Below are 12,808 nucleotides of genomic sequence, written 5' to 3' on the forward strand. Positions count from 1 at the left end.
TTGACCTATACATCTTGCTGATGCTTTGCTTGGAAGAGCAGTCGACATCTTTATTACTAATCGTTGTGGACCAATGCTACCAGCGGTTTTTTGGACCCGTTGCATTACTTATGCTGTTTATGTGATATGCCACTCTCCATTGAGACCACTGTAGCAATTAAAATGGAGTGTTTGATTGTGTTGAAACCACATGCTTGAGTTAGGATGAGCTTCTTCCCTTTTTGTTTCAGTGATTTGCTGAATAGCTAGCAAGCAGCCAACTTAAACTACCAGTTACGCTCTTATATCCAGCTGTGTTAATTTCTTATCAGCCAGAAACGCGCGATTCATCGCGTTACTTCATTAAAATAAGCCTGCCCTTCAAATCTCTTGTTGGTTAATGCTTGTCATTAGTCTTGAGAGGCCTCAAAACAAACCCAAGTTTATTGGGAAAGCCCATGATGGGAAATCTCTTGTTGATTAGTGCTTGTCATTAGTCTGAGGCCTCAAAACCGACCCAGACAGACCCAAGACAATATTGTCAGTTTTCTAACTCTGCTTCCCGTAGTTGTCTGTCAGTTCTCAACAAAATTGTTGAACTTTAATGAATCACTTCTAGAAAAGACTAAATGATGATCAAGAAGATGGATCCTAGGATTGCCTGTGAGTTCTGATCCCTTGTGTGCACTAGGGGTGGCATGATCACATCCACTGTCATGGCTATATATAATCAGTTATTAGGTTGAGCATCAATAAGAGTCCATGGACATTCTATTTTATTTCATCCCTGCAACAAATTGCACCATTTCAAACGAAGAAGGAAGGGTGAGAGTGAGATAACGAAAGAAATAGCACAATTAAACGGAGGCAAAGCCACTTGGACTAACAGCGCCGAAAAGAAACCAAGTCTCCAATACTCAAAGCACAGCGCCACTGCTCTGCTCCAGCGTCGCAATGGATCCCGGGCTCAGTAGAGGAAAAGAACACCACGATGTATACAACGATGGCGAGAAGAGCCCTCCCAGCCCTGTCGGAGACTGGTAACCGGAAACAGCCTTCTGCTCCACTGGCTGCATGGCCGCTGTCGAAAAATAGTTATTATTATCAAACATAGGCTGCGGCGGAGGCAGCGGAGTTCTTGGGGCCAAGTCGAGGGGCGGAGGTGGTCGTGCCGTGCTCCTGAGAGGGCGAGGGGTGGGCGGTGGTGCACCGGTGAGCATCTGCACAAGCTGGCGGAAGCCTCGGGGGTCGACTCGGTAGACCTTGGGCGGCACCGGACGGTCGGTCCTCTTCCACGGCTTCGCCGGCGGCTTTTTCACCGAGTGGAGCGCTGCCTGCAGGAAGGCTGGTGCTTTGGCTTGCTTCTCTGTGGCTCCTCCCAGGTCCAGAGAAAGAGGAGGAGATTTCTCCATTTCTAGCTCTCTTCTCTCCTATCCTCCTGTGTCAAAGGATGGATGCAGGAGAATGGAGGGATATATGAGAGGAGGTGGAATTTGAGCGTTTTACCTCGGTTTCGTCATCGTGGCGGCTCAGTGGACACGTGGAGGTAGCAAGTGGTCAAAAGAAGTGGGCCGAGTTGACGTTGGGTGTTGGGCCGGGACTTTTTCTTTTGCCAAAAGTGTTTTTCTTTACGTGCAGATGAGGTCCCGCGAAGCAACTTGGCGGGGCATTACCACGGGTGAGTTGACCTGCGCCGGGGGGAGTCGTTGTCACGTGGAACGTTTTATGAAGGGAGGACCCACACGGCGGCCGCCGTTGAGGATATGAGGACGGCCCAGATTACGTGGGCCTGTTGTATGTCACGAGTTTTTGTGGGACCCCAGCCGTCTGAATCAAAAGCATTGCGGTTCAAATCTCTTGCGCTTCTCAATAGCTTTCTTCGCATCGTTCGCCACGCACAACCCCCCTTAATCTCATCTCTGTCTGCAATGCAGCTGATCCAGTTACGGGGGAGCTTACTTTTTTAGTAGCCTTGAAAGGAAATAAAAATGGTGCAGTAGTGTTTTGATGGACTCTCTTCTTGTGGAAGATCCAGCCAAAGTAATTCAGTTCCAAGCAGTATAGTTTAGTTTAATTAGTTCAAGCAAGCAAAGATTTATGCAATTTTTTTTCTGCAATACTTCTTCAAAAACACAGTTTCTGCATTTTAAAGATGATCCAGTGTAAGTTACAGTCATATGGCCTGGACGACAGTGGCATGGTATTATACCACACACTATAGATGATCATGAGTCAGGCATTGAGCCCAAATTTTATTTATTTTTAATCGAATTTCGGGCTACACAGCTTGATTACGGTTTAGAAAGTTATTGCCAAGCATAATCACTTTACTTCATGGTTGAGTCCATGACGTAGTTTCCCATGTCATCACGCCTGTATTCTTGATACGTAAATTGAACAAATAAATAAGCGGAACATGAAGGAAGGAAACTACGTCGGCATAACGACTTTTATTTATTTTGTTTAAATATACGGAGGTTTGAACGGATTGCATCACCTAATTCTACGTATCCAATTTGATATAATCGAAAAGTAGCAACTTCTTTGGCACGTTGGCGTGGTCAATGGTCAAGTTGTTTGAATGGCTTCGCTGGTTTCACGATAATAAAAGAAACAGAAACGGCATCAGCAGGGTCTCTTGCCGGCGGTTGAAATGAGGGGGGTCCACCATTTGGATGGTCCGTCTCTTCCCAGTCGTTGAATTCTGATCCCGGCCGCCCACCCATCACTTTCACGTGACGTAATTGTTCTTTAGGCTGTGAAGACTAGATTTAGAATTTCCATTTATGGCAAATCCTGAAGGGAAAGATCTCCTCAGGCTTTTTACCAGACGACCACGCCACCCTCGTGCTCATCTCTTTCGTCACTTCTTTGCTCGCCTAATCGACTTAGCTCTTGCCATCGCCATGGATTCCTTCCCCTAATTTTAGAGTTTTCAAGGTAGGATCGAGGTGTGAGAAGATGGAAGATGGAGAGGATTCGATCCATGGTGTCGCAGCGCCACGTGGACCTATAGATTGAGTGCAGCCGCTGGGTCTCGCCCCCCTCCGGCGACTGGCTTCGCAATCTCGCAGGCATCGACGGGCACTGCTCGGCCGGCCGCCTCGACAACATCCGCGGCATCCCGGACATATCAGGTCGAGCCATATCGATTTCCGGTTAAGCTCAAGTTCAGGCCCGGGTCTAACCTGATATATATATATATATTTTTTTTTACAAAAATTAGTTAAACATCTCCTTAACTTAGTTTCACTCTGTAATCTTCGACTTTAAAAGTTTTAAAGTGATTCATAAAGTTTGGTATGGGGTTCGACGTGATCCCACCATCCATCCAGGATTGTATGTATCATGCGACGGCCGAGTAAGACCTTTAAAACCGAATTATTCTTACCTTGAAGAACAAAATAACTGAGAGCAACCAAGTATGGCTCAAAGTAGAGATTTGAGAATGAATACATTATACTTCCCCTTAATATCTCTCCAAGATTATCTGCAATAGCCGCGAGAAGCATAAGAACAATTGGCTGAATCTTTTTCTGACAATTTTTCTGAATCCAATCAAGACACGAGCCAAGCACACCCTGAAGGTTCTCATGTTTGTCAAGTATGTATATATGGAAAATTATTTACATTATACGGCAGACTCATCTGCAAAAACAATCAAGGAAGGGGTAAATTTTTTGGCATAACATATTCACAGTTGAGAGGATAATTTATGCTCATGGTACAACCCATCCAAATTCACAGTTGAATTCAGCCCAAAGAAACTCACCATTCTGAGACTTCTTTGGGCATGAAGAACCACAAGAAGAGAGTTTTCAGGTGTCCAAAGTGGCATATGCATAAGAGGCTTATACTTGAGACTAGTTCTCATGAAAGCAGGCCCTTAATGGGCTGGACATGACCTTGGGCATTTTGGTTTAATCAGTACAGTCACTAAGAATTGAGACTAGCGATTGACGCTCAAGTTTTTCTGCACCATTTAAAAATTTATTGTCTCTCAATAAATTAGATTGGGTGAGAGTCTCTTTCCATTATCTTAAAAAAAGGACCTGGAAACACGCTCATTCATGGGGATCCACTAGATGCTACCCCTACAGCATATTCAACACATGTATCGTAATTGACAGCATACTTATAAAGTTGCAGAGCATGCATAATATATGGTAGAAGGAATGGCTATAGGCCCTAGCTATAATGCAAGTGAAAATAGCCTCTGCAATTTATCTAGTTCCCACCTAAATAATCGAAGTATCATAGTCCCATATTGATTAATAAAAGAGATACTATATGGATTTATATAATCCGGGTTAGTCCTCCTCGTAATTGCTTAAGTATTTAGGCTGCAAGTTTGTAATAAGTGGTATCAAAGCCACGCTTATTGTGCGTCACGATTTTTCTTAGTCGTGTAGGCCTCTCACTAGGAGATACTAGGGTCAAGTAGGATCTGGGCTACGAGTAGAGCCTCTTCTCTTGTGTAGAAGCCAACCATGACGCAATAAAGATGCCACGCGATTGCGTGGGGTGATTATCATAGTCCCATATTGATTAATAAAAGAGATGACATATGAGTTTATTAGCTTAGGCCAATCTTCCTTCTAACAACTTATAATCTTTTGTGCTACCAGTCTGTGACTAAGGCCCCATTTGTGGGAGTTATTGGTAATAGAGCTTTTAAAAGTAGGGCTTTTATAAAAAGGCTGTTTGGCATTTGGTAACTACAGTTTTAAAGTACTCTGTCACTTTAACATGTATTTGGTAAACAAACTAACAAAGTATTTTTGGTATGATAAAATGACCATAAAGAACATCGCATAGTATTATACAATAGAGCATAATAAAATATAATATATATTAATACATAAATATATGATATAGTATAATATTACTGTATTGTAATATACTATTATTATAATATAGTAATATAATATTGTATACTATAGCATAATAATTTAATATAATATTAAATTATTTAACATAACATATCAATATATCATGATATAATATAATATAATGCAATATTTATAGTATAATAAAATAATAAAGATATAAAATATTATAATTATTAGCATAAATTAATTTTTTATAATATAATAAATTTTCTAGTAATGAATGATGGGGGGCGAAATGGATCGTCCAGCCCACGGCTAAAAGGCCGCCCAGTCTTGGCCCAATAAATGCCAACACCGACCGATTGAATCCTCGGTCTGGCCCAGAGCCAGCTCAGCTTCGAACTCCACCAAAAGCTCCATCGGCTTCGGATATTCGCCGACTCTCCTGACCAAGTTCGGGGCGTCTCCAATATTCGCTGACTCGCCCCGACCGAGCTTGGGGCGCCCACTCCGGTAATACTCCCCGACCCTCGAGCTCGGGGCGCTCCACCAAGCATACTTCGGAACATGAGGAGCAGAGCTGCCCTCGGCACCCGTCTGACCGACCTCGCCAAATGCATGATGCGACCTCTCAACGAGCTCGGCCTCGCCATCAACTGCACCCATGTGCGCGCCTATGTCTTTCTACGTGGCCGTACATTACAACACCACCGTACCACGCCTTCATAGCTGGCCCTCAACAGTCAAAGGACGGCACCATGACTACTCCGGCCATACTCTGTTGTGACTGTCAAGACCTTACCGTTCTCGAGAACGGACAGCACCACACGCCACCAACCAGCCTTAGCTGCGCGCCATTTGGCTCAAAGCCACGCCCCCTCATGATGAGGGCGGACAGTGCCTCTGCCACCTGGGCCTCTCTCCCGGGACTATAAATAGTCCGGTCAGGTAACTTCGAAGGAACTTTTGGCTGGACCAAATTCTAACTTGATCATCGGAGGGCCCTCACCGAAAACACCGGTGAGACTTTGTGCAGGTCCGCCGCCGTCGTGCAGGAGGTAGCCCCTGTCTTCTTCTTCCAACCACCGGCGACTCCCTCGACTTCTCCGGCGTGGTCACCCTCAGTCCAAATTTGAACCACAACAGTGATAAAATTGGTTAAACAATTATTAAAAGGACATTTTGTGTAATCGTTATATTTTATCATGGATATTTTGGTTAAAAAAACAGCTTTCCGACCGAGCCTAAAAATGCTTTTTCGAAAAACTCCAAAATAGAGCTTCTTATAAAAAGCTATTTTTAGCTTTCTGAAAAAGCTAAAACAGTTTTTCAAAATTTTTACCAAATGCCCCTGATAGGGGGAAAAATGGATCGTCCAGCCTACATCTAAAAGGCTACCCAATTTCGGCCCAGTAAATGTCAACGACAATCAGCTGAATCTTTACTTCGGCCCAGGGTCAGCTCGTCTTCGAGACTCCACCAAAAGCTCCACCAATTTCAGATATTCGCCGACTTCCTCGACCAAGCTCGAGGTACCTCTAGACATTCGCCGACCCGCCCCGACCCTCGAGCTCGAGGCGCTCCACCGAGTACTTCTCGAAACCCGGGAAGCCGAGCTACTTCCAGCACCCGCCAAGCCGACCTCGTCAAACGCATGACGCGACTACTAAACGAGCCCGGCCTCGCCAACGACTGTACCCATGCGCAGGCCTACGCCCACCTACGTAGCCGTACTTCACAACACTACCATGTCGCATCTCCATAACCGGCCTTCAGCAGTCAGACGACACCTTGACTACTCCGGCCATACCTTGCCGTGACTGTCAACACCCTATCGTTCTCAAGAACGGATAGTGCTGCACACTACCAGCCAGCCTAAGCTGCGCGCCATCCGGCTCAGAGCCACACCCCCTCATGATGAGGGCTAACAGTGCCTCTGCCACCTGGGCCACTTCACCGAGACTATAAATAGCTCGGTCAGGTAACTTCTAAAGGACTTTTTTTAGCTGAACCAAATTTATCCCACTCTAACTTAATCGTCGGAGGGCCCTCATCGGGAACATCGGTGAGGATTTCTGCAGGTCCACGGCCGTCGCGCAGAAGGCCGTGGACCCACTCTAACTTAATCGTCTTCCCCTTCCAACCACCGACGGCTCCCTCGACTCCACCGGCGTGGTCATTCTCGGGCCAAATTTGAACCACAACAACCCCTATTTCATCTAAAAGTACTTTTGGAGGGCCAAAAAGTACACTCTCTAAACAGGGCCTAAGACTGCAAATGGGTCGAGTTGCCGCTTAGACCCGACCCGACCCATTTTGGAAGACCTGTGGGCTGGGCCGGGTTCTAAAATTGGACCCATTTTATTTTCGATCGGTTCTGGGTTTACTGAATTCAAACCCGACCCGACCCATTTTAATTTTGGATAATTTTGGGTTTCCAACCTTATAACCCGACCCTACTCAAACTAAACCCTAACCCTAGGTTTTTATTTTCTTGGATTAATGGGGAGAGAAATGGCGATAACTCCGACGGCCTAGTGCCGACGCTCTACTTCGGGGACTTCCATGGGGCAATGACGGATGCACACATCTTCGAGCTCTTCTCCTCCATTGGGGCGCTGACATTCGTCTGGGTCTTCCACGATTCCACCACCGGGGACTCCCTCGACTACAGCTACGTCAACTACATTTCCACCCAAGATAGTATGAACCTTAGATTTCTCGATGTCTTTGCCCGTTCTTGATTTCGATTTCTTCTCGTTGGAACCTTGGATTTCATTGCGCTCCTCGTAGACATAGATCTTGAGGTCGAGGCCGAAGCCGTAGCCTCGATTGGGCCATGGGAGGGCGCTGGCGCGGTCGAAGAGGGAGGCAGCGGAGTGGCCGGTGGAGAGGGGAGCAGAGGAAGGGAGGGGCAGGAGAGGTGGTCAAAGGCATGGGCGAGGAGGAAGGTGGTGAGGAGGAGGGCGAGGGCACCGATCTGGTGGGCCCTCGTGAAGAGAGGGAGGGGGTGGTTGCGATGGTAGGGCCTGCTGTCGACAGTGGAGAAAGGGGCTCGGCTCCAGTTTAGGCTCCCCATCGGAGCAGGAGGGAGAGAGCTGGGATGGGGAATGTCTTTGTGGGAGATTGATCTTGAGCAATGAATTGTAGAGGAAATGGTGATCCAAGAGTACATTGATTAAATCACTTGGGAAGCCCAAACACAAGTGGCTTCGGGTTTGTCCCTGCGAGCCCAGCTTGCACGAGTATGGACAACACAACATGGGTCTATTCCTCTGAAAAATCGAGAAAAAAAAAGAAGAAAAAAACACGATTTTCATTATGATGATTTGTTCATTCTATTGTATATAGTTTACTTTTATACTTTGTAATTTCTGCAATGACTTCCAATGTTCTGACCCGAACCGAATCTGACCCAGACATGAATTTTTTGGATTGGGACTAGAAAATACATGGACCCAATCCGATCCAAATAACCTGTTAGGTTAGAAATTTTAGCAATGGACTCGACTTGACCCGATCTTCTATTGGATTGGATTTGGGTACAATATTAAAAACTAAACAAGAAACCAGATTAGGTCAGAGTTACTCATGACTCAGTCCGACCCGACCCATTTGCACTCCTATCTGTAACATAAGGCATCCTTATTAATAAGATAGCAGGCTTATGGTTTTTCTTTGAAGTAAAAAGTAACTTTGTTAGATATCAAATGTCATACAAAAATATATATGATTTGTGCTTATTCTGACTGCTAATTTTTTATGTCAAACTCGGCAGTTTCCAACTTGTATGTTGTCATAAGCATTTAGATTGAAAAGGCGGAGTCGAATTTGATCTTGTTGAGACTGATCAGATCTAACCTAAATCTAAATTCTAGATGCATATATATATATATATATATATATATATATATATATATATATATGTATATATATATATATGTATATATATATATATATACATATATATACACTAAAAATAAATGCCAACAATCAAGCCACACAAACAACCTAAAAGATTAGATATAACAACTATTTAGAAGGTGGAAAACCATGTGCCTAGGCCATGGGCTTCTTACAAGCAAAAGATTCTGACTACTAATCTTTATGCTCTTTAAGTATACACATACACATTGACAAAAATAATGGGTTGCCAATCATTCTGCAGAAATAATAAGTGAATTATCTACATCAAAAGTTCAAAAAAAACATGCTTCTAAATGAAGTGATACAACAATGGAAGTACAGTCCAATTTGCCTCCATTAGTTAGGCTTGTGTTAGCTTAGCATTGCTCTAGAGATGCACACAAACATGATCCTTCAAACTAGCCTCTTATTGGTGTAGCTCCGAATGGATTCTCTGCGCTGTATCCAATCATCTTAAAAAGTTTAGGCTTGAATTTAATTCTTATAATCTCCTAAAGTTACTTCAAGTCTTTCTAACTTTTGCTCGGAATCATAGAAAACCTTCGGATTTTATTCACGCTGCAGCTTCTTGTAGCTGTCAATCACTGTCGACACCCATCTCTTTCCTGCATTGATAGTAACCGGACCATAATCTATGGACCATAGTCGTTTCATTGCCTCTTTCAGAGGAAAAGTCTATCCATGGCGGGTCCATTCACTTGAAAACAGAGCTACAAGCCAAAATGCAAAGAAGAAAACGCGAACCTGGCAGCCATCGGAACTATTAGCACGCTGGCTTCCTCAAACTTAAACATCTTAGCTTCCTGTGGGTTACGGCAATTTTCTCAGTCGAATCCTAACCGTGGTCCAGAGGCTTTGGAGAGGGCGGCAAGGAAAAGGATTGAGACGTAGAAGATGGCTGGTTTTAGTTAAACAAGTTTTAATTGATTAAGTGATGTTAGAATGCTACTAAAATTAATTGATTTGATAAATCCTTTACACTTTGATAGTCCTTTGATGAACCGGATCAAAACAACTAGATCCAATCCGTACAAACTAGATCCGATTTTTTGGGTGGGGATCTGATTATACATGGACTCGGTCTGATCCGAATAATCCGTTGGATCAAATATTGTAGCTATGGATCCGATCCAACCTGATTTTCTATTGAATTGGATCTGGGTTCAAAATTAAGATCCGAACAAAAAATCGAATTGGATCGGAATCACTCATGACCTAAATATAGTGTTATCAGATTATTAATCATGGCGACTAATCAACAGCGCCCAGTTGAGACGTTAAACCTTCCGATTTGACCTGCCACGTGGATTAATACCACATATGCGTGCGGCTTCGGAGGCACGCATCTGACTCGATTTGCAAATGGAATGGAAAAGCTCAGATTGACGTCTCAACTGGGCGTTAGTTGGATTATCCCCAAGACTCAGCAGCTCCAACCTCCAAACATCGAAAAAATGCTTTGATTAGAGCTCGACTGGCCGTCCGAGTTCAAGCGAAGCAAAGATAGAAAAAGCCGGCGGAGAAGATGCCGGCCTCCAAAAAACCGATGGAGGAGGGCTGATGTCAAAGATATGGCAGTTCATGATGATCGGAGTACAGCCCGTGAGGACGAGGGTTGGATGGAAGATGAGACTCGTGGTAAACTAAAAAGGCGGAGAAACTAAAAGAAATACTGTTATCAAGTATCCACCAATATTTATAGTATCTGCTTTGCAAGTAATAAGGCCTACTAAAAGATAAACATCAAGATAGACTTCACCAACTAGATAAAGATAAGAGATAATAATTGACTTGGTCTACTGAGTAATCACCCAAACTAATCCTGAAAGATAGAGATGAACTAGAAATCTGAATTAACTTATCATGCTATGGTTGCTGCCCGTAAAATTAAGTCATCGATTAGTATATTATTGGAACACCTAATTTTGTAATATAAAGAATGCTCAGATGAGCACTTCTCAAATCCATTTTCTTGGAAAAACATATCAATATACTTATTTTATGCTCTTGGAGCTTGCTTCAACCCGTACAACTCACTAATTTTGGTTTATCTATTAAAATACATAAACTGAAAATCACCTTATACACTGACATATGCTGGAACTCCTATCATATTAAATTATTTTAATACACTTATTTCATGCTTTTGGAACTTGCTTCAATCCGTACAACTCACTAAGTTTGGTTTATCTATTAAAATATGTAAACATATGTTGGAATTCTTATCACATTAAATTGTTATTTACCAAGTGATCAATTTTAATTTACGAGATGTGGATGCTTATTAATCAAACAACATCAAATGCGGTGCCATGAAATAATTTTTCTCGTATAATTTTTGAGAGAAGGCTTTAAATGTTGGCAAAAAAAGTCAATATATATACAATCTCAACAAGTTATAATTTTCCACCTGTTTCCTTCTGTTGCTGGTGGTCCAAACCGAGAACGATTGGCACTGCGGTGTGAACGGGGTTCCGTCTGAGTTGTCTTGGTTGGTGTTGGTTGCGCTCCACCTTCCGCCAAGAAACCTGCAAACAAGCCTTGCACCACCACCAGGGTGGTGATGGCCCTCCGACGGTCAAGTCAGAGGAGATTGGAGGAGGAGGAGAGGTGATAATCGCAAGTAAGAGAGTGCTCTGGGAGATATTGCTCACCTCCCCCCTTTCTCCCCCCCAGCCGCATATATACCTGGCTGGGGGGTCTCTCAGGGGGGTTCGTTATCGTGGGGCACGATGGTGTGGCCACTGACATGGCCGTTACAGGGCGTCGTGGAGCAGCACCGGGTACGGCCACGTCAGGGCATAGTGGGGCTCCGCTTTGTACGGCTGATGCAGGAGATCGTGGAGCAGCATCGGATACAGCCGTTGCAGGGAGTAGTGGAGCAGGAGGCCGCGGCGTGCCTCTGGGGAATAGCCTGTCGTTATCAAGAGATCTCCGACTCGGGGTCGGAGCGCTGGATCAAGGGGCAGCCGACTCGGGGTCGGGCTGCGGAGCCGAGGATATCCGACTCGGGGTCGGAGCGCTGGATCAAGGGGCAGCCGACTCGGGGTCGGGCTGCGGAGCCGAGGACGTCCGACTCGGGGTCGGATTGCTGGATCAAAGGGCAGCCGACTCGGGGTCGGGCTGCGGAGCCGAGGACGTCCGACTCGGGGTCGGAGCGCTGGATCAAAGGGCAGCCGACTCGGGGTCGGGCTGCGGAGCCGAGGATATCCGACTCGGGGTCGGATTGCTGGATCAAAGGGCAGCCGACTCGGGGTCGGATTGCTGGATCAAAGGGCAGCCGACTCGGGGTCGGGCTGCGGAGCCGAGGACGTCCGACTCGGGGTCGGAGCGCTGGATCAAAGGGCAGCCGACTCGGGGTAGTCTTCCTGGGCGCGCGTGCCGGTCACGTGGGGCATGGCGGCTTATTTCCCCCGTAACAGTAGCCCCCCACTTCCGAGCCTGGAACCAGAAGGGGAACAGGTGAAGGGAGTGATGTTTCGGGATTGCCGCCGTTCCTCGGAGAGGCGCGCGCGCTTCGAGCTCCCCGCCCTTTTTATGGCGTATGGCGGTTATTGCTGACCCGGCAGTCTGAGGATTTCGGCGGACATCCTTCCTTAATGGTGTCGATTCGCCTTTGGGGCGCGAGCGACCCTTCGGCAGCCAGGCGTCCTCTGGCGTCATCGAGGCGTCACTTGCCTTTCCGCCTATTTAATCGGGGGCCTTTCCCCGTCCGTCTTCTTCTTTACAGATATTTTCAAGTTTCCCCTTTGCGCTGCTGTTGCTGCCGTCGGACTGTTCACTTGTTTCTCCTTTGGCGCTCTCGGAGCCGTTCTTACCTCTTTTCCGGTGAGTTTTCCCCATTCTTCTACTTAGGGCTCTCCATACTTTCCCCTCTTATACTAGTGTACTCCAGTCGCTCCGGTCTTTCCCCCTTCCTGTCCCCGTCCTGACCGTAGGTTTATTGGCCATTAGGAATGGGCGAAGTGAGAGCAGACCAAATTAAGTCGGAGCTGGTCGCCATAGACTTAGACAGACTCGTGGCTCGGTACCACCTTCCCGAGGCCTGCAACGCCACGCTCCCGGGGCCT

General features: G+C 45.7%; 1 protein-coding gene across 1 annotated transcript; it reads right to left on the reverse strand.

Annotated features, from left to right (window-relative positions):
- Positions 1–721: 721 nt before the first annotated feature.
- Positions 722–1,434, reverse strand: LOC103712288 (WAS/WASL-interacting protein family member 1-like). Its single transcript, XM_008798768.3, has one exon. It carries the CDS (start codon positions 1,389–1,391, stop codon positions 897–899), a length of 495 nt encoding a protein of 164 aa, XP_008796990.1. The 5' UTR covers positions 1,392–1,434; the 3' UTR covers positions 722–896.
- Between the last annotated feature and the right edge of the window lie 11,374 nt (positions 1,435–12,808).

Source organism: Phoenix dactylifera, unplaced genomic scaffold, assembly GCF_009389715.1.
Source record: "Phoenix dactylifera cultivar Barhee BC4 unplaced genomic scaffold, palm_55x_up_171113_PBpolish2nd_filt_p 000007F, whole genome shotgun sequence".
Lineage (NCBI taxonomy): Eukaryota > Viridiplantae > Streptophyta > Magnoliopsida > Arecales > Arecaceae > Phoenix > Phoenix dactylifera.